Source organism: Mobula birostris, chromosome 14 (assembly GCF_030028105.1).
Source record: "Mobula birostris isolate sMobBir1 chromosome 14, sMobBir1.hap1, whole genome shotgun sequence".
In the NCBI taxonomy this organism is placed as follows: domain Eukaryota; kingdom Metazoa; phylum Chordata; class Chondrichthyes; order Myliobatiformes; family Myliobatidae; genus Mobula; species Mobula birostris.
The window spans coordinates 35,623,564-35,647,418 of record NC_092383.1 but is presented as its reverse complement, the minus strand read 5'-3'; the positions used below and the strand labels follow the sequence as shown (position 1 = coordinate 35,647,418).

The window sequence follows — 23,855 nt, the reverse complement described above, 5'->3', positions numbered from 1 at the left end:
GGTGCCACTAGTGAGTCAGATCACCAGTTCCCCGAACTGATACTACCATTAACTTAACTTCTCAGGTAGCACAGGCAGCAGAGCCACTGCTCCAGCAACCTGGGTTCAATCCTGAACTCGGGTACTAGCTGTGTGAAGTTTGTGCATTCTCCCCAACTCCCTGACGTCGTTTCCCCGGATTCTCCCATTTCTTCCCACATCCTAAAGACGTGCAGTTCAGTAGAATAATTGACTGCTGTGAATTGCCCCTAATTTATAGGGGGTGGTAGAGTCTGAGGGAAGTTCATGGGAAAGTGGTGAGAAAAGAAAAATTAGTTTGGGCTCAGACGGTCATGGGGCCTGTTTCAGTCGTGTGTGTGTGTGTGTGTGTGTGTGTGTGTGTGTGTGTGTGTGTGTGTATAAATCAGTCACCCCAGTCCTGATTTCACTTAGTCACTGCAGTCCTGTACTCTAACCTCAGGCTGAGACAGAGCGGCTGTGCAAAGGATGCTCTTTACAGTGACAGAGGTTAGAATGGAAGGATGTCCCTTCGGAACAGAAGTGAGGTTTTTTTTTAGCTCAAGAGTACTGAATCTGTGGAATTCATTGCCACAGACGTCTGTGAAAGCCAAGTCACTGGGTATACCTAAAGCCGGTTCTTGACTAGTAAGGGTGTCAGAGGTTACATGGAGAAGGCAAGATAATGAGATTGATAGAGGAAATAAATCAGCCATGATTAACTGGCAGAGCTGATTAGATGGGCTGAATGGCCTAATTCCGGTCCTGTTTCTTATATTCTTGTAGTCTCAAAATTCTCGAAGGATTTTTGAATGGTTCTAGCTTCAGTGGTCTCATGGGGAGAAGTTACTACCTCATTGGTTGGAATGTTTACTGGGGATGAGATATTCTGTAACGTTCTGTTCTGAAAGTATACCCAGACGTTAAAGTTTTTCATTCAAGCAAAGTAACTCTTAATTTACCAGGATTTTAAAGAACAAATAATTCATCATTTAGCGACTATCATCCTGCTGTGTTTCTCCTGGTGTGCGAACTACATCCGCGTGGGAACCCTCGTCATGGCAGTGCACGACTCGTCTGACATCGTGTTGGAGGTAGAGTGGAGCTGGAATCTTCGATTTACCTCCCATTTATTTATCTCTGTCGATATGTTAGAGGGTAAAGTGCTAGGGGAAAGGTTCCCTTGATGTAGGTGAACAATTTTAAAGTCAACCACTGGCCTTAAATAGTTCAAAGTTCAAATTAAATTTTATTATCAAATTACATTATTTGTCACCATATATAACCGAGTTTTCATTTTCTTTGGGCATACTCAATGAATCTGTAGAATAATAACGATATTAGAATCACTGAAAGACCACACAAGTAGAATGTTCCACCAGAGTGCTAAAGACACCACACTGGGCAACTGCAAAACCATAGAAACCATAGAAACTACAGCACAGAAACAGGCCTTCTTGGCTGTGCCGAACCATTTTCTGCCTAGTCCCACTGACCTGCACACGGACCATATCCCTCCATACACCTCCCATCCATGTATCTGTCCAATTTATTCTTAAATGTTAAAAAAGAACCCACATTTACCACCTCGTCTGGCAGCTCATTCCATACTCCCACCACTCTCTGTGTGAAGAAGCCCCCCCTAATGTTCCCTTTAAACTTTTCCTCCCTCACCCTTAACCCATGACCTCTGTTTTTTTTCTCCCCTTGCCTCAGTGGAAAAAGCCTGCTTGCATTCACTCTATCTATACCCATCATAATTCTATATACCTCTATCAAATCTCCCCTCATTCTTCTACGCTCCAGGGAATAAAGTCCTAACCTATTCATCCTTTCTCTGTAACTGAGTTTCTCAAGTCCCGGCAACATCTTTGTAAATCTTCTCTGCACTCTTTCAACCTTATTTATGTCCTTCCTGTAATTTGGTGACCAAAACTAAACACAATACTCCAGATTCGGCCTCACCAATGCCTTATACAACCTCATCATAACGTTCCAGATCTTATACTCAATACTTTGATTAATAAAGGCCAATGTACCAAAAGCTCTCTTTACGACCCTATCTACCTGTGACGCCACTTTTAGGGAATTTTGTATCTGTATTCCCAGATCCCTCTGTTCCACTGCACTCCTCAATGCCTTACCATTAACCGTGTATGTTCTACGTTGGTTTGTCCTTCCAATGTGCAATACCTCACACTTGTCAGTATTAAACTCCATCTACCATTTTTCAGCCCATTTTTCCAGCTGGTCCAAGTCCCTCTGCAGGCTCTGAAAACCTTCCTCACTGTCTACTACACCTCCAATCTTTGTATCATCAGCAAACTTGCTGATCCAATTTACCACATTATCATCCAGATCATTGATATAGATGACAAATAACAATGGACCCAGCACTGATCCCTGTGGCACACCACTAGTCACAGACCTCCACTCGGAGAAGCAATTCTATACCACCACTCTCTGGCTTCTTCCATCGAGCCAATGTCTAATCCAATTTATCACCTCTCCATGTATACCTAGCGACTGAATTTTCCTAACTAACCTCCCATGCGGGACCTTGTCAAAGGCCTTACTGCAGTCCATGTAGACAATATCCACTGCCTTCCCTTCATCCACTTTCCTGGTAACGTCTTCGAAAGACTCCAATAGATTGGTCAAACATGACCTACCACGCACAAAGCCATGTTGTCTCTCTCTAATAATTCCCTGTCTATCCAATTGCTTGTAGATTCTGTCTCTTAGTACTCCCTCCAATAACTTACCTACTACTGACGTTAAATTTACTGGCCTATAATTTCCCAGATTACTTTTTGATCCTTTTTTAAACAACGGAACAACATGAGCCACTCTCCAATCCTCCGGCACCTTACCTGTAGACAGCGACATTTTAAATATTTCAGCCAGGGCCCCTGCAATTTCAACACTAGTCTCCTTCAAGGTCCGAGGGAACACCCTGTCAGGTCCCGGGGATTTATCCACTTTAATTTTCCTCAAGACAGCAAGGACCTCCTCCTTTTCGATCTGTACAGTTTCCATGATCTCACTACTTGTTTCCCTTAATTCCATAGACTTCATGCCAGTTTCCTTAGTAAATACAGATGCAAAAAACCTATTTAAGATCTCCCCAATTTCCTTTGGTTCCGCACATAGCCGACCACTCTGATCTTCAAGAGGACCAATTTTATCCCTTACAATCGTTTTGCTCGTAATATACCTGTAAAAGCTCTTTGGATTATCCTTCACTTTGACTGCCAAGGCAACCTCATGTCTTCTTTTAGCCCTCCTGATTTCTTTCTTAAGTATTTTCTTGCACTTCTTATACTCCTCAAGCACCTGATTTACTCCCTGTTTCCTATACATGTCATACAACTCCCTCTTCTTCTTTATCAGAGTTGCAATATCCCTTGAGAACCAAGGTTCCTTATTCCTATTCACCCTGCCTTTAATCCTGACAGGAACATACAAATTCTGCACTCTCAAAATTTCTGCTTTGAAGGCTTCCCACCTACCGATCACATCCATGCCAGAGAACAGCCTGTCCCAATCCACGCTTTTTAGATCCTTTCTCATTTCTTCAAATTCGGCCTTCTTCCAGTTAAGAACCTCAACCCTAGGACCAGATCTATCCTTGTCCATGATCAAGTTGAAACTAATGGTGTTATGATCACTGGAACCAAAGTGCTCCCCTACACAGACTTCTGTCACTTGTCCTAACTCGTTTCCTAACAGGAGATCCAATATTGCATCCCCTCTGGTTGGTCCCTCTATATATTGATTTAGAAAACTTTCCTGAACACATTTTACAAACTCTAAACCATCTAGACCCCTAACAGTATGGGAGACCCAATCAATATATGGAAAATTAAAATCCCCTACCACCACAACTTTATGTTTCCTGCAGTTGCCTGCTATCTCTCTGCAGATTTGCACTTCCAATTCTCTTTGACTATTGGGTGGACTGTAATACAATCCCACTAATGTGGCCATACCTTTCCTGTTTCTCAGCTCCACCCACAAGAACTCAGTAGACAAGCCCTCTAATCTGTCCTGCCTGAGCACTGCTGTAATATTTTCCCTAACAAGCAATGCTACTCCCCCACCTTTCATTCCTCTGCCTCGATCACATCTGAAACATCGGAACCCTGGAATATTAAGCTGCCAGTCCTGCCCCTCCTGTAGCCAAGTTTCACTAATTGCTACAACGTCATAATTCCAGGTGTCAATCCACGCCCTCAACTCATCCGCCTTCCCCGCAATACTCCTAGCATTGAAATATATACACCTCAGAAGATTTTTACCACCACTCACAACCTTTCTATTAGCGGATTTGCTTGAACTTGTAACATCATTTATTTTCACCCCAGCCACACTGTCAGCTCTGGCACTCTGGTTCCCATCCCCCTGCAAATCAAAAAAGAAGAAACAATAATATAATAAATAAGCAGTAAATATTTTGTACGTGGGAGTTAATTGGTTGTGGGAACAGTTTAGTGATGGGATGATTTAGTCATCCCCTTTGGTTGAGGAAAAGACAAAATGGCGCTGGTGATTATTAGCAGTGTTTTGTGGGCTGCAATTGTTCCAAGTATTCTGTTAATAGAAGGCAAATGTGCCCACTGGAATGAGCTGGCTTTCAGTGATGGGTTTCTCTGCATTATCATTTTATTCTGTGTGTTCAGTGAAATGTGAACGCCTGGATGTTTTTTTTTGTATCAAGCTGATATATACTTACAATATAAAGCTGATATATACGCAGTAAAGCAGCCAATATGTCAAAGACTCCATCGATCCTGGCCATTCTCTCTTCTCCCCTCATTTGTCAGGCAGGAGATGCAAAAGCCTTCAAGTACAGTATGTACCACCAGGATCAAGGACAGCTTCTATCCTCCTGTGATAGATCTACCGTGTTATGATCTTGCATCTTATTGTTTACCTGCACTGCACTTTCTCTGTATCTGTTACATTCTATTCTGCATCGTTATTATTTTATCTTGTTCCACGTACTTCAGTGCCCCGTGTAATGATCTGACCTGTATGGAGAGTGTGGAAGGCAAGCTTTTCAATAAACCAGGTACCATTGCCATTAACTTCTCATCCCTCCTTTGTTGCAGTTGGCCAAGATGCTCCATTATGCTGGGTGGAAATCCGTCTGTAACTCCCTCTTCGTGGTGTTTGCTGCCGTTTTTATAATTACTAGGCTTATCATCTTCCCTTTCTGGTGAGTAAATACAGAGCTGAACAGCTCTGGCATTTCGTCACCCATAAGGAAGTGGATTTAAGGTGTTGTTATTCCTGATGCACCGAGACCAGTCAACAAGAGCAACTTCCCTTTAAAGAACGGAACGGTTGATGTTCAGCAGAGGTATTATTGGCATTAGTTCTAGGAGACATTATAACCCTTCACCAAGAGAGGCACCGGTTAGTCAGGAACAGTCACCATGAGTAACAGTCATGTCTCACTTAAAAGAATTTTTGAGGAGGTAACTGAGAGGGTTGATGAGGAAAGTGTGCCTGATAGCTTTTGGAAAAGGAAGTCTGATCACATACAGTAAAACCCAAAGGATTTTTCTCTAACATTGGCTCAGAAAATGAAAAGCAAAGTTTAATATATGTTCTGTTACCAGCTGGAACATACAAACGTTTCGTGACGTATGTTAGCAATTGGACTTGAATTAAGGCGATAAAGGGAGATATTTGCACTTGATACAAAGCTACCATCTTTGTCAGCAGAAGAACTTAATGACAACAAGAAAATTAGTGTGGTTTGGTTAGTGGAATTTAATGGAGAGGTCTGGCAGATGCAGCATTTTGGGGGGATTCAGCTCATCGAGAGCTGATATGTGGTAAAAATGGGATGTTGTTGAGGACTGAATGAGCAGATGAGAATATGTAGTCCATCCACAGGTAGTTAAAAGGTCGTAGACAGGTCAGTAAGGTGGCTTAAAAAAAAAAGCCACCTGGAATGTTTCTCCTGTTGAAGGGTGTCGGCCTGAACGTGGACTATTTATTCATTTCCGTAGATGTTGCCTCACATGCTGAGCTCCTCCAGCATTGAGTGTGTGTGTTGATATGGAATGCTTTCCCACTGAGACATGGAATGTAACGGCAATGTGGATGTGCTACAACTCTACACAATCCTTAGAATGCAGTTTGAGTACATTTGAACACTTTTGATTGTCTCTGGGCTGGAATATTTTTTATCCAGGAGGAAAGTTTGGATCGGCTAGGGTTGTTCCCTTTGGAATAGAGAAAGCTAATGGAAGGAAGGTTTAAATGAAGGGCATAAAACTTCGAGGGGCAAAGGTAGATGGGAAGGAATTATGTCCTTGTATGGGGTCAAAAGCCAGAGGGAAGAGATTTAAGGTAATTTGGTAGGAGGATGATGGAAGCAATTTCGGCCGGGGTGCAGGGGAAGGGGGGCGATTTCGGCCAGGGTGCGGGGGGGGCGATTTCGGCCAGGGTGTGGGGGGGGCGATTTCGGCCAGGGTGCGGGGGGAGGGGGGCAATTTCGGCCAGGGTGCGGGGGGGGCAATTTCGGCCAGGGTGCGGGGGGGGGCGATTTCGACTAGGGTGCGGGGGGGGGGTGCAATTTCGGCCAGGGTGCGGGGGGAGGGGGGTGATTTCGGCCAGGGTGGGGGGGGTGCAATTTCAGCCAGGGTGCAGGGGAAGGGGTGCGATTTCGGCCAGGGTGCAGGGGGGGCGATTTCGGCCAGGGTGCGGGGGGGGGCAATTTCGGCCAGGGTGCGGGGGGGGGTGATTTCGACTAGGGTGCGGGGGGGGGTGCAATTTCGGCCAGGGTGCGGGGGGAGGGGGGTGATTTCGGCCAGGGTGGGGGGGGGTGCAATTTCGGCCAGGGTGCAGGGGAAGGGGGCGATTTCGGCCAGGGTGCAGGGGGAGGAGTGATTCACCTCCTTTGAGGATGGTTGGGGAGGAATCCTTCATCACATTTAAACAATAGTTTGGTGCGGGGCTGCAAACTCAGTGGTGGGAGGTGAGTTGAGGCTTTCTTTTGGCTGAATGGATGAAGGGGGCTGAAAGGCTTTCTACTTTGTTGGCAAATTTCCCGTTAATATACTTAGTACTTTGGGCACCACAGTTAGCGTGACACACTCCAGAATTCGGAGTTCAATCCTGGCGTCTTTCTGTAAGGAGTCTCTATGTTCTCTCCATGGAATGCATGGGTTTTCCCCAGGTGCTCTGGTTTCCTCCCAAAGTCCAAAGACCTACTGGGAAGGTTAATTGGTCATTGTAAATTGTCCTGTGACTAGGTTAGGGTTAATCGGGTTTGTAGAGGCAATGCGGCTCAAAGGGGCAGATGGGCTTATGAGCTGTATTGCTAAATTAATCAATCACATGTGAAGCATGAAGATCAAAACCCATAAGTTAGGAGTGGAACATTGCACAGGAATGGGGCAATGGATGAAGGGGAGAGATGTTGCAGTGAGGGAGGTGTAGGGCTTCCCTACCCCTCTTGCTTTAGGTGAAATATCAAATATTTCAAAATTCAAAGTAAAATTTAATATCAGAGTACATACATGTCACCACGTACAACCCTGAGATTCTTTTCCATGTGGGCATACTTAGCAAATCTATAGAAAAGTAACTGTAAACAGGATCTGTAAACTGTAAAAAGAAACTGTAAACAAACTTTGCAAGTGCAGATATTAAACCAATAGCAATAACCAACATGATGTAACAAAGAGTTAAATGAGTGTAGTTATCCTTTTTTATTCAAGAGCCTGACGGTTGAGGGGTAGTAACTGTTCTTGAACCAGGTGGAGGGAGTCCTGAGGCTCTTGTATCTTTTACCTGATGGCAGTGGTGAGAAAAGAGCATGGTCTAGGTGGTGAGGATCTTTGATGTTGGATGCTGCTTTTCTATGGCAATGTTTCATGTAGATGTGTTCGATGGTTGGGAGGGTTTTACCCGTGAATTATTTGGCCAAATCTGATTCAGGGTAATTCGCCCGACAGGGCTGGTCAAGTGGTGAGCATGTTTCCTGTCTGATGGGGTGAGCAAATCATATCTAAGTTTCATCGGACCCAATCTGTGTAACTTCATGCTCCATCCCTCCATCCACAGCTCTGCCTTCCCCCACCTCCTTCCATGTCCCCTATGCCCGACAGCCAGGTCCAAAATACTCATACAGATCTCCACGGCAACCAGTAGCAGGAGTGTTGGTGGACTTTCTACAGCCTTCTGATTTCTACAGTTCATTTTTTAACAGGTCTTTTGCTTTTTCCCTCCCCAACTGTTTTTTTTTAAATACAGTAGTATCTAAGATTGTGACAGTATTCAGAGATTTGTTACCAGGATGTGATATGTCCTGGTTTTAATTTTCTCTGGGCACATCTAGGACATGACAGGATTTATTGGAATTCTTTCCAGGAAGCTTAACTTGCCCACCAGCCTCCATGTTCAATCCTGTCTGTGTGTAGCCTCCTGCACAGTGAGGCTCAATAAAATCTGAAACTTCAACCTGGGCACATTACAGACTTCTGGTCTCGACAACTTCAGGTAACTGGATTTCTCATGGTAGTCATACATCTGAAATGTTAGCTAAGATTGGCTTATTTACAGTTGTCCCTTTTTATTCTCTCTGGGAGGGGAGAACATGCCAGCCTGATGTGCTGGTCACAATCCTACATCCTTCTCTGCACGAGATCACCCTCCAGCATCTCCTGTTCACTCAAGGATAAGAGTTTGTATCCCCATTCTCGACCCAGTGTTTCCCTATCCCCACTTCCCCACACTCCCTGCAGTTTAATCGACCCGTTGAGATGCATCGCAGACTAGGCCCTTCGCGCCACTCCACCAGCAACCCCGCGATTTAATCTGAGCTAACCGTAGGACAATGTACCTACCAACCAGTACATCTTTAGACGGTGCGAGAAAACCGAAGCCCCCAGAGGAATCTCATGCAGTCACTGGGAGAACGTACCAACTCCTTACAGGCAGCAGTGGGAATTGAACCTGGGTTACCTGTGCTAACCACTACGCTACTGTTCTTTTGTCTCCTATTCAGCCCTGACAAAGTGTCCTTTGACCTGAGGCGTTGACTCTGTTTCTCTTCCCGCAGTTGAATGCTGAGTGATTCCACTATCCTCAATTGTTTTGGCTTAACCCACTCTTGTTCTTGATAGGATCATCCACTGTACCTGGGTCTATCCAATTTACCACTACCCTGCATTCCTTGGATATTATTTCTTCAATGTCATGCTGGTTGTCCTTCAGTTGCTTCACATTTTCTGGGCTTACCTCATCCTACGGATGCTGGCGAAGTTTCTCTACAGCAAGGTAAGTCACTTGGTGTCTCTTTCAGGATGGGGAGTCTTTGGTAAGGTTCGTCAGTAGATTACCTGGATTTGAGGGCTTCAGCTACGCTGAGAATTTGGACAAACTGCGGTTTTCTCTGGAGCATTGGAGGCTGAGGAGAGACTTAATAGAAGCTCATAAAACTATGAGAGAGGTGGATAAAGTAGACAGCTGCTATCTTTTCTCCAGGGTAGAAGCTGGAGAGCATGTAATTAAGGGGTGAGAGAGAGAAAGTTTAGAGCAGATGTAGAGCTGGGGCACGTTTTTGTCTAATGGGCTGCCAAGGGTAGTGGTGGAAGAAATACAGTTGTGGCTTTTAGACAGACAGTTGGATATACAAAGCCTGCAGAACTATAGACAGAAGAGATTTAGTTTAACTTTTTGTTATGTTCAGCACAGATATCATAAGCTGAAGGTGTTTCTGTGCCATATTCTGTGTAGTGGTAGCAGGTGCAGAAATCAACTATGCAGTATGTTAATGCTCAAACGCACCCTATCTCGCTCGCATTCAAACACACGTTAATGCTGACCAATATTCATATCTGTACGTGTATAACTTTCACTTTTCTGCAGGTTGACTTTCCTGCACACTAATGAATTTCATCCTAGTATCACAGGACATATGTGCTCTTTGTAAGGCACTGCATACCCTTTGTAATACTGACACTGCACAGCAACATGAGATGAAGCCCCCGCCAGGACCAGTGGGCAAATCGAGTGCAAGCATTCAGAAGTGGGATCATTGTTGACTTTGGAAACTTGTCCGTCTTTAGAGATGATCTTGCTCAGGCAGATAACGGCATGGTGGGGGTGGAGGGTGGTCTGCATGGGAGCTCTTTATTCACCATTTCACCCAGGACTAGAACGTTCACTTTGGGGTTTGTGTGCAATAGTACGGACCACCAGATGAGAATGTTTCTCAGTCGTAGGGCCTCGCCTTTTGAATCAGAATCATGTTTACTGTCACTGACATACGTTGTGAAATTTGTTCTTTTGTAGCAACAGTAAAGTGTGAGATATGAAAAGGAAATTATTGTAAGTTACAACAAAAATAAAGTTGAAACGGCAAATAACAGTAGGGCAGAGAAATACAATAAAACCAAAAACAAAAGCGGACAAATTGTGCAAATCAAAAATTCGAATGCGCTCAGACCCCGCTTAACGCTGAGGATGCGCTCCTTGGAGGCGCAGTGCTGGGTAGGTCAGCGCTCTGCAGGCTCATTATAGCATTACATAGATGGACACGTGTGCCTGATTTTTAAGAAAAAAGCAATCAAACTTGAGATATGATATATTATTTTACGTACACACAGTAACCCATGGAGTAATGAACACTCAAATACATCAGTGGAGCAGCGACACCTCGCAGCAGCAGTGGAGGGAAGTGGGTGGTGGTTACATCTTAGAGGAGGGACCAGTGTGTGGGTTCTCCTCTAACTTTGGCTCCTCTTCAAGTAGGCGTTGAGATTTGACTGCCTTTTCTTAAGTTTCCTGGCACGAAGCAGCTCTCGGTAGTGGGAAATCGTGTCGAGAACACTTCTCTCTGTCTTTTTGCTTTGCTCCCAGTCAGAGTCATTATTGATGAACTGGTCCGTGACTTGTGTGATCGTGGTGATGCTGGTGCTGGGGAATTTTGTAGTGAGGTTTCTTGCAGGTGTTTCCTCTTCTCCGCCCAAGTCCTCAGGTTCACCCAGGTTGCGTGGCTCGGCCAATTCTCGAAGCTCTTCATTACTAAGGCTTTCTCCATGAGAATGCAGTAACTCTTCAAAATCGGCATCATTAACATCCTCACGCCATATCACTTGCAATTTCACATTCATGCTCATGCTTTTCCTGCACATCTCAGATGTACTCCCCTCACTGGAGGTTGCAGGCCGTTTTCCAGATATTATGGGTGGGGAAAAAAATGGAATAAATTGGCGAGGGAGCGAGATCGTTTACATGCGGGGAAGGCGGAGCGTGAAGTAATACGTGATTGACTGTGAGTAGCTCAGAGTGTATGTAAAGCACTCTCATTGGTTAATTGAATATTTACTGTAATGGCAGCCACTCTTGAGAAGTTTTAAGTGTCATCTTTTAAAATTTCAATAAAGAATTGAATAAACGTGTTGTAACAAATTAGCGCTATGCGAAGTAACGTTATTCAGCGTCTGAGTGTAAATAAATAATACTGAGAACGTGAGATGTAGAGTCCCTGAAAGTGAGTCCATACGGTGAGGAATCAGTTCACTGTTGAGGTGAGTGAAGTTGTCTGCGCTAGTTCAAGAACCCAGTAGTTGAGGGTAACAACTTTCCTGAAGCTGGTGGTGTGGGACCTCAGGCTCCTGTCGCATTGGGGCTGTACTTGGCCAAGCAATCATAAGTATAAAGTGAGTAGAGCAGGGGGATAAGCACACAGCCTTGTGGAGTGCCTGTGCTGATGGAGATTGTGGAGGAGATGTTGTTACCAATCTGAACTGACTGGGGTCTAGAAGTGAGGAAATCGAGGATCCATTGCACAAGGAGACATTGAAGCCTAGGTCTTGATTTCAGTGATTAGTTTTGCAGGGATTATAGTGTTTGAATGCTGGCTGTAGTCTGAGGAGCATCCTGATGTATACACCTTCATTGTCCAGGTGTTCCAGAGCTGAGTGAAGAGCCAGTGAAATGGTATCTGCTGTTAATGTTTTTGAACCAGATCCAAGTCACTCCTCAGACAGGAGTTAATATATTCATGACCAACCTCTCAAAGCGCTTAATCACCGTGGACGTAAGTGCTCCTGGATGACAGTCATTGAGGTAGTTTACCATGTTCTTCTGGTGTTTTTCCAGCTGATGCAAATTCCTCTGCAGGCCATGATAGCCTTCCTCACTGTCCACTGCTCCCCTAATCTTGGTGTCATCCACAAATTTGCTGATTCAGTTAACCACATTATCGTTCAGATTGTTGATATAGATGACAACAACGGACCCAGCACCAATCCCTGCGGCACTAGTCACAGGCCTCCAGTCAGAGAGGGAAACATCTACTACCTCTCTCTGGCTTCTTCCACAAAACCAATGTCTAATCCAATTTAATAACTCACCTTGAATTCTTAGTGACTGAATCTTTGTGACTAACCTCCCATGCGGGACCTTATCAAATGCCTTACTAAAGACCATGTAGATAACATCCACTGCCTTGCCTTCATTCGCTTTCCTGGTAACTTACTCGAAAAACTCTAAAAGATTAGATAGACATGACCTACCATGCACAAAGCCTTACTGACTATCCTTAATCAGTCCATGTCTATCCAAGTACTTGTATATCTGATCCCTTAGAGTACTTTACAATAACTTTCCCACAATTTATGTCAGACTCATCGGCCTATAATTTCTGGTTTCTGTTTAGAGCCTTTTTTTAAACAGTGAAGCAACATTGGCTATCCCCCAATCCTCTGGTACCTCTCCTGTCACTAAGGATGATTTAAATATCTCTGCTAGGGCCCCAGCTATTTCTGCACTTGCCTCCTGTAGGGTTTGAGAGAACACCCTGTCAGGCCCTGAGGATTTATCCACCGATTTGCTTCAGGGTAACAATCACCTCTTCCTCTGTAATCTGTACAGGGTCCATGAAGTTGATGCCACTTTGCCTCACTTCAATGGAATCAACGTCCATCTCCTGAGCAAATGCAGATGCAAAAAATTCATTCAAGATATTTCCCATCTGTTTTGGCTCCACACATAAATTACCATTCTGGTCTTCCAGAAGACCAATTTTGTCCCTTGCAATCTTTTTGCTTTACATACCTTCAGAACGTTCTCCTTCACCTTGTTTGCTAGAGCAAACTCATTCCTCCTTTTAGCCTTCCTGATTTCTTTGTGTTCTCCTTCATTCCTTATACTCCATAAGTACCTCATTTGTTCCTGCTTGACTATATCTGCTATGCTGTATCTTTTTTTCTTAACCAGGGTCTCAATATCTCTTGAAAACGAAGGATCCATGCACTTGTTATCTTTACTTTTTATTCTGTCAGGCACTCTCAACATTTCATTTTTGAAAGCTTCCCACTTTCCAAGTGCACCTTTGCCAGAAAACAGCCTATCCCAAACCACACTTGCCAGATCCTTTCTGATACCATCAAAATTGGCCTTTCTCCAATTCAGAATCTCAGCCCATGGGCCAGACCTATCGTTTTGTATATTTACTTTGAAACTAATGGCATTGTGGTCACTGGATGCAAAGTGTTCCCCTACGCAAATTTCTGTCACCTGCCCTGTCTCTTTACCTAATAGCAGATCCAGTATCGCACACTCTCGTTAGGATTTCTAGGCACTGATGAAGGAAACTTTCCTGAACACACTTGACAAACTCTATCCCATCTAGTCCCAGTCAATATGTGGGAAGTTAAAATCAGCTACTACAACAAGCTTATGTTTCTTGCAACAGTCTACGATCACTTTACAAAGTTGTTCCTCTAAATCCCTAGGACTGTTGGGTGGTCTGTAATATAGCCCCATTAATATGGTCACGCCTTTCCACCCGTAATGCCTCACTAGACGAGTTCTCCAGTCTGTCCTGACAGAGCACTGCTGTGACATTTTCCCTGTCTAGTTATGCCACCACTCCCCCATAATCCCTCTTGCTCTGTCACATCTAAAACAACGGAACCACGGAATATTCATCTGCCAGTCCTGCCCATCCCGCAGCTAAGTCTCACTAATGGCTACAACATCGTAATTCCAGGTGCTGATCCATGCCCCGAGCTCATCCACTTTTCCTTTCATACTTCTTGCATTGAAATATACGCAGCTCAGGACACTAATCACACCATGCTCAACCTCTTGATTCCTGACTTTGTCGGAGGTCTTACCAACATCTCTCCACTATTTGTTCTGGCATTCTTGTCCCACCCCCTTGCAACTCTAACTTAAACCCCACCATGCAGCATTAACAAACCTTCCACTACGATATTACTCCCCCTCCAGTTCAGATGCAAGCAGCCTGTCTGTACAGGCCCCACCTTCCCTGGAGGAGAGCCCAATGATTGAAAAGTTGTAGGCCCTCCCTTCTGCACCAGCTCCTTAGACAGATATTAAGCTGTATAATCTTCCTATTTCTGGCCTCACTAGCATGTGGCACAGATAGCAATCCTGAGATCACAACCCTCCAGGTCCTGCCCTTTAACTTAGCATCTAACTCCCTGAATTCCCTGTGCAGAACCTCATCACCCATCCTATCATTGTCATTAGAACCTACATGGATCATGATCTCTTGCTATTCACCCTCCCGCTTTCAAGAATGCTGAAGATTCGACCCAAGATATCCCAGACCCTGGCACCCAGGAATCTTGTTCTCACCCACAAAACCTCCTGTCCATTCCCCTAACTAACAAATCCCTTATCAGCACAGCGTTCCTCTGCTCCCCCCGCCTTCCCCTGAGTCACAGAGGCAGACTCGGAGCCAGAGACCCGGCCACTGTGACTTTTCCCTGTTAGGTCAAACCACCGCCCGCCCAACAGTATCCGAAGCAATACACCTGTTGTTGAGGAGGATGGCAACAGGGGTACTCTGCACTAGCTCCTTAACCCCTTTCTCCTTCCTGACTGTCACCCAGACTCCTGTGTCCTGCACCTTGGGTGTAACTACCTCTCTACATGTCCTATCTATCACCGCTTCAGTCTCCTGAATGATCCAGAGTTCATCCAGTTCCAGCTCCAACTCCTTATCGTGGATTGTTAGAAGCTGCAACTGGATGCACTTCTCGCAGTTGTAGTCGTCATGGATACTGGAGGTCTCCTTGCCTTCCCATATCCCGCAAGAGGAGCATTCCACTATCCTGCCTGGCATCTCTACTATCCTAGCTGAGCAGGTATGAAGAAGGGAAGGGGAAAGAAAAAAACTTAACCTAGAGCTTTACTTTGCTTTCTCTGACTAAAGCGTCCTTTGCTGAAGCCTTGAAGAGCTAAAGCCTCAAGATCACCACTCTGACTCTGCCCACTCAGATGACGGCTGCTGTGCTTGCCCCTGTCTTTCTTTAATTTGCTCTTGCTAATCAATCACAAACACGGACTGGTCGCTAGTCAAAGTTCTATAACACTGCCACTGCTTTTTTCTACTTGGGCAGTGGACCTGAGTGAAATCCCCTCCTCTCAAACTTCCGCTGACCAGATTGGTTGCTGGATTTCCTTCTGACTAACCGAGGAAACAGAGAAAAGACCCTGGTGCTCTTTATGTCTTCAGGATGTGTGAACGTCAGCGGAAATATTCCATACATTCCTAGTCCATTCCTAGTTATCCTGAGCTGAGGGGAGAGGAAAGAGCCAACCACTTGCAGTCCCCTATAGGACAGCAGATTTCTGTCTGTGAAGGACATTCATGAACCACATGAGCTCTTACACTTCTGAGGTTTGTTCTGCACAATTTCACCTTGTGTCTACTTACTCAAACTTAAATTCCCAGCTGCAGTGGGGAGTCTGAACTCGTGTCTTTTGGATCAATAGCCTAGGCGTCAGACTGCTAGTCCAGGAACTTCACCATGATCCCTGCAATCAATATCCAGCTATATAAGCTGGTTCCCATTCGTGACTTGAATGGATCACAGAAGTCAGACAGTACCTGTTGTCCATACCTTTCACTTTCAGCTTGCCGGTGCAGCAGGCACCTTGTTGTGCACTGTCTTTCTATCAGAATAAGGGGCCTTCGACTGGCAAAGTCAAACATCTGTGTCAATCTTACTGTGGCCTTGTATATTTTGATGATAGTGTTTTCACTGCTAGTTCAGGATATCTGCCAGGCAGATAAACAGGCAGGTGTTGGCTGAGTGCCGGCAGTAAAGAGGTAAAATTTCACAGTAAGGGCATCATTACACAAGAAGGACCTGCACAACATTTCCCACTCCTGAGCTGTACATGGATTGGGACCAGTCCATATCTAGAATAAAACTCTTCTGATTTTCCTTCACTCTTCCCAGCCGATATCATTCGGGTACATTAGGGTACCCTAATGGGTAAATAACATTAACTTATTTGGCATGTTATTGGTCTCATAGTGTAAAATTTCATCAAAGCTGATTAATAAAAGGCTTGTACCATTGAGAGTAACACAGCCATGGGCAGTCCCAAGACCAGTTATGGAAAGAGGAGAGTTAGTCATGGGGCTAGCAGCAGAAACACCAACAGAAGCTCATCCCCGGGAGAGGAAGGATACTTGCCTAGAAGTTGTCCAGAGCTGTGTGATGGAAGCCACGGGGCTGGTCAACCTTCAGTCATCCAGGACCAGCATTAGACTGGCCTAGGAGAGAGCACTATTAACGAGCTGCTCTTGGCAGCTTATGCTGCCAAGGGGTGACAGGTTTAACTAACAAACTAGGCAACCACTGAGAGTGGCTGTGATGCTGTTAGATTTTTGTAAAAGGTTATTTTGTTCAATAATAGGTTTTTTTTTTACAAATAACATTTTGCAAGCAAACCTTTGACCCTTAGCAGATCCGGTCTTCAAACGATCTCCATCATGCACTGGGCTGTTGACTCATATTCTTGAAATAGCCCAATTGTACCAAGCGTCAAACCTATATCCCAGGAATGAGCTTAACAAAATCTCCCCACTTTGTTCATTCCAATTCTAAGCATGAGCCTCATTGTTAAAAGAATCAACCAATATCCCAAACTGACGGCTGGTCCCACTAAATCTCAGAGAACTGCTGAGAATTTGATTCATCCTTTAACATTCAGTATGAGACCTTTACATCTCCTGCATGTTATTTGTTGCGCACCCATCTTGGGAATGTGATAATTCCATTTAGGAATAATTTCCATGTAAGCTCTCCTGTGAATGTCCTTGCGGTAATGAAGGTACAATTCCAAGGACATAAGGTCGTGAACCTTCACCCAGTCTGATACTGGACAATGAAAGCAAAAGCTTGTAGATTCCAGAAGTGTGATTATAGAATAGGAAATACTCACAGCTAACAGCAGAGGGAGAAATTCTAGAAAGAGATCACAGGAGGATACTGCAAGAAGTTGATCCCTTTGACATTTAGAGTGCACCAAGCAACCAGCACCTTAAATTTACACTAAATCAATCCTAAAGGAAATTCAAGAGTCTGCAGACGCCGGAGTCTGGGATAACATGCAAAACACTGGAGGAACTCAGCAGGTCAGGCAGCATTTATGGAGGGAAGCAGACAATCCACATTTTAGATTGAGACCGTTCGTCAGGGACTGAAAGGTAGTGAGGAGACAGCCAGCATAAAAAGAATGGAGGAAGAGCTGGCAGGTGATGGGTGGATCCAGGGTGGCGGCGGGGGGTTGAGTGAGGATGGTGTCAGATACTAGAAAGTAATAGGTGGAAGTGTCAAAGCAACGATGGAATCTGATCGGAAGGTGGAGCATGGAATAAACAGGGTCAGAAGGTATGTGTGTTCGGGGAAAAGGGTAAGATGAACTTCATTCTCTCCCCTTGCCCATTCCCATCAACTGCCCCAAAGTCCTACCACCCATCCACACACGATGGTCAATGTATACTGTTGAATAACTTTCCACCTCACATATCTTTGGATGTGGAGAGAAGCTGGAGCTTCCCATGGAGACCTAGGAAGAACATATACATTCCATACAGAGCACCGGAGGTTGGGATTGAACCTGGGTTGCTAGACCTGTCGGTCCGTGACTCAACTTGTACTGGTGTACTCCCTGGGGTTCAAATTCTAGAGAACAAGGCAAAAGATTCTGACAGGAATTATGGACTGTGTTCTCACAGGCAGTTTCAATGGAGTGTAGAATCTGGAACCTTGTTCCACCGTCTCAGGATAAGGAGTTGTCAGACTGAGGTGAAAAAACGCTTCTTAATGCAGAGTTGGATTTCTTTCAGAGTGCTTAAGGTGCTGAGTTGTTGAGTATAAATTTAGCCTGATTTATTTGCTTTAAACTTTGAGTTCCTTGTAGTGTTTGAGTTTTAGTATTCTTCATCTGATTGTGAAGGGTCTTGATTGGAAAAGTTGACTGTCAACTTCCCTCCACAATTACAATCTGACCCACGAAGTTCTTCCAGCATCTTGGTGGTTGCTCCTCTTTACCACATCAGTTCTGTCAAGGTCTCTGAGGATCTGTGTGGAATTTACAGTGTTGAAAATAGGTGGTTGATGGTTCTAGCCTGTTTCTATACTGTACCACTGTTTGACACTATAAGTGACTCTTGCTCTACGTAAATAATTCCAGACTCACTGGGTTTCTGGATTGCATCTTGTACACAGTAGTTTAAATCCCAGCCATCTCAACCCAAGGAAATTAGGGCTCCTGAGGGGTTAATGTGGAGTTTTGCAGGGATGTGTGTTTCAAGATGCGGTAGATGTTGTTATTTGGAGATATGCTGTCTTGTGACTGATCCATTAAGCAGAGCACCATTGTCTTTCAGCTGGATGGGGATGATCGCAGTGATAAGGAGGAGTGTGAAGACAGCGATGAAGACGAGGGCATGAAGAATGGTACCGGTGTCAGAGGCAGTCTGTCAGTTAACAGCCACCATGCTTACTGAGGCCGGGAAGGTTCCGCTCTGGCCCGATGGTGTGGACATGTTCAGTGCTGGGAGTGGTACCTCTGGAGCAGACTATAGTGATGAGTCTCACACTGTCAATGGACCTGAGGAAAATCGAGTGTTACCGCCTGTCAATTTTTTGAGGACCACCAGCCTCAGAACTGCATGAGGAGATGCTCTGTAAGGAAAATCTACAAGTATTGATTTTTAATACCATTGTCAAGAGGCAATGTCAGTAGGCAGAATCCACTAGTACCTACCTGTTACCAATTGATAAAGAGCCTGGCTCACGGAAGAGTTGAATCCATTCATAAAATTGGCCCTTCAATCAAATTTCTTTCTGAAATAGTCATAAGGTGTAGAAACAGGACCTTCAGCTGGCTAAATCTATACAGATCATCAATCACCCGATTACACTAAACCTAGCCAAATCCCGTTTAATATTGCCTACATTCCCATCAACTTCCACCCCTGGATTCACTAATATTGTGCTCATTAGATGTTCGGGACAATATTCCGGAGTAATCGATTTCATCTTCTTTCGCTCAGAGATCAGTGAGTCCTTTCGAGACCACAGCCTCAAGCTTCTAACCTACCAATGTGGGGTAATGCATTTACCAGCCTTTCAAAGTGTTTAGTCCTTTTGTATTCCAAATCGTTACTTGCACCACTTTTGTTCTCCCAATAACCAGTCTCAGCTTCTCATTGTGATCGAAAGCCCATGCATTTCCATCCACTCATTATAGTGTAAATGGTCTTGTGCAATATTTATGCTAACATTTCAAATAGGAGCCAGATTCTGAGACAATTGACCATTCCAAGTGCAAAATTATTGAAGGCTTCTCACCTTGTTAGGTAGCATTTCTGATTTAACTCTTGCATTTATGTAGCACCTTTTACAACTCAGGGCATCCCAAAGGGTATTACAGTCAATGACATACTTTTAAAATGTACTTGCTATTGTAATCTGGGGAAGAATGCACAGCAATCTGAGTTTGGCAAAATCCCATAAAACTGTAATTTAGTAATGGTGAGCCTTTCTGTACTTGTTGATTGAATTGAAAAGGGGTTCATAATTAGATAGTATAATTAATCTATTAAACTCAAACAATTCCGTAGGAAATTAGAATTTTCTTCATTAAGCCAATGAACACGTAATTTTAGACCTCTTAAGGGAGATGTTAATTTGCGATTTAAAGCTTATTTAGATACATTTGACTGTTATAGCATTTACTATCTTTCTAAATTATTTCTCCAACTATAGATAGTCTTAATGAGAAGTGTGGGAGGAGGAAAACATTCAGCTCTTTATCCCTGTGCTACCATTCAATTCGATCACGGCTAATCTTTTACCTCAGTGTCACCTTTTTCTACTAAGTCCAGGTCCTTTGATTTCCTAATATAAATCTACTGAGCTTTTTGTTTTCTTGAATATACTCTGCAACTGAGCCTCCACAGCTGTCCAAGATTTCCAAATGAAGATATTTCTCTCACCTCCGTCCTGAATGTTTGAACTCTTATTTTAGGGCTGTAACCCGTGCTTCAACATTCCCTGGTCCATTGAAACATTGTCACTACTTCTACCAAGTAAAACTCTGTAGGAGTTACATATGTTTTAATGAGATCACCTCTCATTCTTCTAAACTCGAGATTAGGGGCTTATTCTAGTTAATTCTTTCCTCACAATTCTAAGGAATTTATCAGATTGGCCTTTGTTTCACTCCTTTTATTACCTTGAATAGAAAGGTCAAAAGTTCACACATGGTATCACCATGAACCAATATGATTGCATCAAAATGTGTTTTTTCTTGCTCCCAAATTCTCTTGCAACGAAGGCCACAGGCTGTTTGTGTTGATACTTGCTGTATCTGCATGATAGTTTTCAACAATTCATATTCCAGGACATCCAGGTCCTTCTGAGCACTAGCACCGTGTAAACACTCACTGCAGAAAGAATAGCCTGCCTTTCTATTTTGTCAAGTGGATGACCTCATTTTTTCCCCACATATTCCATCTGTTATGTCTTCATCATTTCACTTAACCGATCTATATTCTCTGAAGTCCTTCTGCCAATCCACACTGCCACAAAGCCTTAATATCATGGCAACCTTGGATATGTTACACTTGATCCTTTTGAGTTGATTATTGCTGAAGAACAGACACCCAGCGCTCCGATCCCTGTGGGATGACTCTAAGCACAGCCTCCCGATTCAGAAATGGCACATTTCTTCCTATTCTTTCTGCATTAGCCAATCCTCAACCCAAGTCAGTTTCTTCCCATCATCCCATATGCCTCAATTTTGTTTAGTAATCTTTTGTTGGGTGCAGTATTGATATTCTGAAAATCCAGTAAACCATGTGCATTAATTTCCCTTTTCTATTCTGCTAGCCACTGCTTCATATAACTGCCCCCATCCAAGCTGCCTATCTTTTCCCTCCCCTGTAATGGAAAGCCCTCAGTTATGCTGAACCCACAGTGCTCTGGTCAGCCTGCTTGTCTCCCCCGCATTCTCTAGTTTCTGTCCACACAGATCGCATAAATGTCATATCTGTCAGAGTTGTGCAAGCTCCTCCAACATTACTGTTCTGAATCATCATGTCTGCCTTACTGTGTCTTGACTAATTATGTAAACCCATCTAAGGAGTGTGACTGCCTCCTGGGACTAAAGTGCCCACTCTGATGTAGTGTAGTTCCCAAATCTCAGACTCTAGCACGTTAACTCTGAGCCAAAATTTATCAAGATATAGAACAGGTTGGCATCACGTTCCTTTCCATCAGCTCCCAACAGCAGCCTCAATGTATCACCGACTGTGCCGTACTGTAAAGATTTAATTATATAATACAAGTTATGCCATTGCCTTTAGCTTGTTGAAGTCCCTCTTTCATCAGAATCAGTTGTGGACTCTACTAAACCAGTGACTTAAAAAAAACATAGGAAATCCCAAAAAAAGTAGATTCTTGTGTATAATTAGAAATGTGAACCCTGCATTCCCTTGCATTCATTGTTCTTCCAACACATCCATTAAAGATGTTGACTCCCACTCCTAGCACAGCTTAGGATATAAAGTGCTAGGCTTGAGTTGAAGCTCAGAATAAGCCCCCAGAGGGAATAGGAAAGAAAGTATGATAATTCACAGGGAGATGCATTATATGGAAGTAGACTGTTCTCTCAACCAGCTGACTGATTCCCAGTAGTTAAGCTGCTCAGTGTAACCTGTTGATTATCAGACATTTTTCTGAAATACTTTTGGTATCTGGTGCTCTGTGCAAAGTGAAATTCTGTCACATTTTATTGCTTTGAGCAATCCCATCATATTTATGCTTGTATTTTGGCTGTCTTCACATCTGCCCCCCGTTTTGTCCTGCATCAGCCAAAAGTAATGACACCTGCCGCTGGAGCTGGAAGACCCTGTATCTCCACGTCCTGATCTGGAATCTTGGCAGAAGCCGGTCTCCCAAAACCCAGAGCAACTAGTTCTGTATTTTTATTGTTTTTCAAACTTGAAACAGTTGGCTACAATGAAACTCTGAGCAGGTTTCAATCAGAATAATCCGGACAGACAATAACTATAATATAAATTCTCACCAGAATGGACATTGATCTGAAATGCTGACTGTGGTTTTCAGTTCATTGATGCTTTCTGATCTGCCACACAATTCCAGCATTTTCTGTTTTGATGACTCATGCATTGCTTTTTTATTTCTTGAGGGTCATTAAGTGTTGTAACAGGGTACATCCTGCATACAGATGTTGGGTCTGTACTGCTGAGTGCTAAGGCACATCTGGCTAACACTAACATCAGAGATATTACTGCTCCAGTTGGTTAATTACCATTACTTGAAGTTATGTTCTGGCTTCTGACTCAGATTGATACACTCATGATTGAATAGGACATCAAATATTAATTTAAAAGGAAACCATAATGAAGTGGAAATTAAGAGCTATCAAGTTGCAACTGAGAAACCATGATCTGACAGGAAGAGATGCTTCGAACGACTGCCTCTCACTCTATTGCCACTCGGTTTCGATCCACAGCACTGCTATGCAACACATGCATCTCATCTCACAATCTGTTCCCAGTATCAACAGTATACACTTTGAGCTGTCAGATACGGTGAGCCAGTGAGTTCAACAGATGAATGATGGCCACCTTCGCTGGACTGATCCGATCCTTGTCCATTGTATACAGCTAAAGGATGGCCAAGCTGTAGCTGGATAAGGAATGACGTACTGACCAGTGGCTTTTTCACCAGCCATTGCCCCTGCACTTAGCACACAAAACTTGAGGGAATTTAAATTGTTTAAGTTTTGGAGGAGATGTAAGTGTTATAACAGTGACAGCTTCTATATTTCATTCTTTGTTACATGACTACCTGGGGGGGGGGGGTGTGAACTACTTAGCTCCACCTCCTCTTGTACATGGCCCTTTGCTGGTATGTACTGTGGGTGAGTGAAGCCCTTCTGCTGCATATGTGAAATGTCTGTGTATCACCCATTGGGTTAACCCATTAAACAGTAAAACAGCACTAATAGCTTCATATTTTACTGCCTGTGCACTTTTCTTGCATTACCAGTAATAACAAGGTAATGCTCAGTTGAATATATGCTAAGGTCAATCAATTCTGCATTCAGGAATGTGAAACTAAAATGACTTGTGAACCATGTTTACAATAAAAATATTTGATTGTTGAAAAACTTAAACAAAAAACTGGAAATCTGAAATAAAAATGGAATATGCTGGAAACACTCAGCATGTCAGGCAGCATCTGTAGAGAGAGCAGTTTCTTTCAGGTCAATTGCCCTATAACAACTTGAATCAAATTGTCATTGATGAGAGCGTGTATGTTAGTGAGTGTTAGACTGCTTGGGAAAATGTGTAGTACACAAGTGTTTCAGTGTCTTGAGAGTAGGTGTGTGTGTGTGTGTATGTATGTGTATATGAAAGTAGGAGTATGTGAGTGAACATGTGGTATTTGTGACTTGGTGTGAATGCGATTGTGTGTCTGCACAATGTATGGTCGTGTGGGAGAGGCTGAGATTAGATG

At 43.8% G+C, this 23,855-nt stretch overlaps 1 protein-coding gene across 5 annotated transcripts in view; it reads left to right on the top strand.

Annotated features, from left to right (window-relative positions):
* Positions 1–23,567, top strand: part of LOC140209825 (ceramide synthase 2-like) — an 82,488-nt gene extending 58,921 nt beyond the window's left edge. For 4 of the 5 annotated variants that reach the window (XM_072278361.1, XM_072278362.1, XM_072278359.1 and 1 more), the window contains 4 exons: positions 963–1,091; positions 5,112–5,218; positions 9,144–9,297; positions 18,689–23,567. In XM_072278361.1, the coding sequence (XP_072134462.1) occupies positions 963–1,091; positions 5,112–5,218; positions 9,144–9,297; positions 18,689–18,808 (510 nt within the window). In that variant the 3' untranslated portion in view covers positions 18,809–23,567. The remainder of the gene's footprint in view (positions 1–962; positions 1,092–5,111; positions 5,219–9,143; positions 9,298–18,688) is intronic. The other variant, XM_072278364.1, reaches the window with a different exon arrangement.
* Positions 23,568–23,855: the final 288 nt, after the last annotated feature.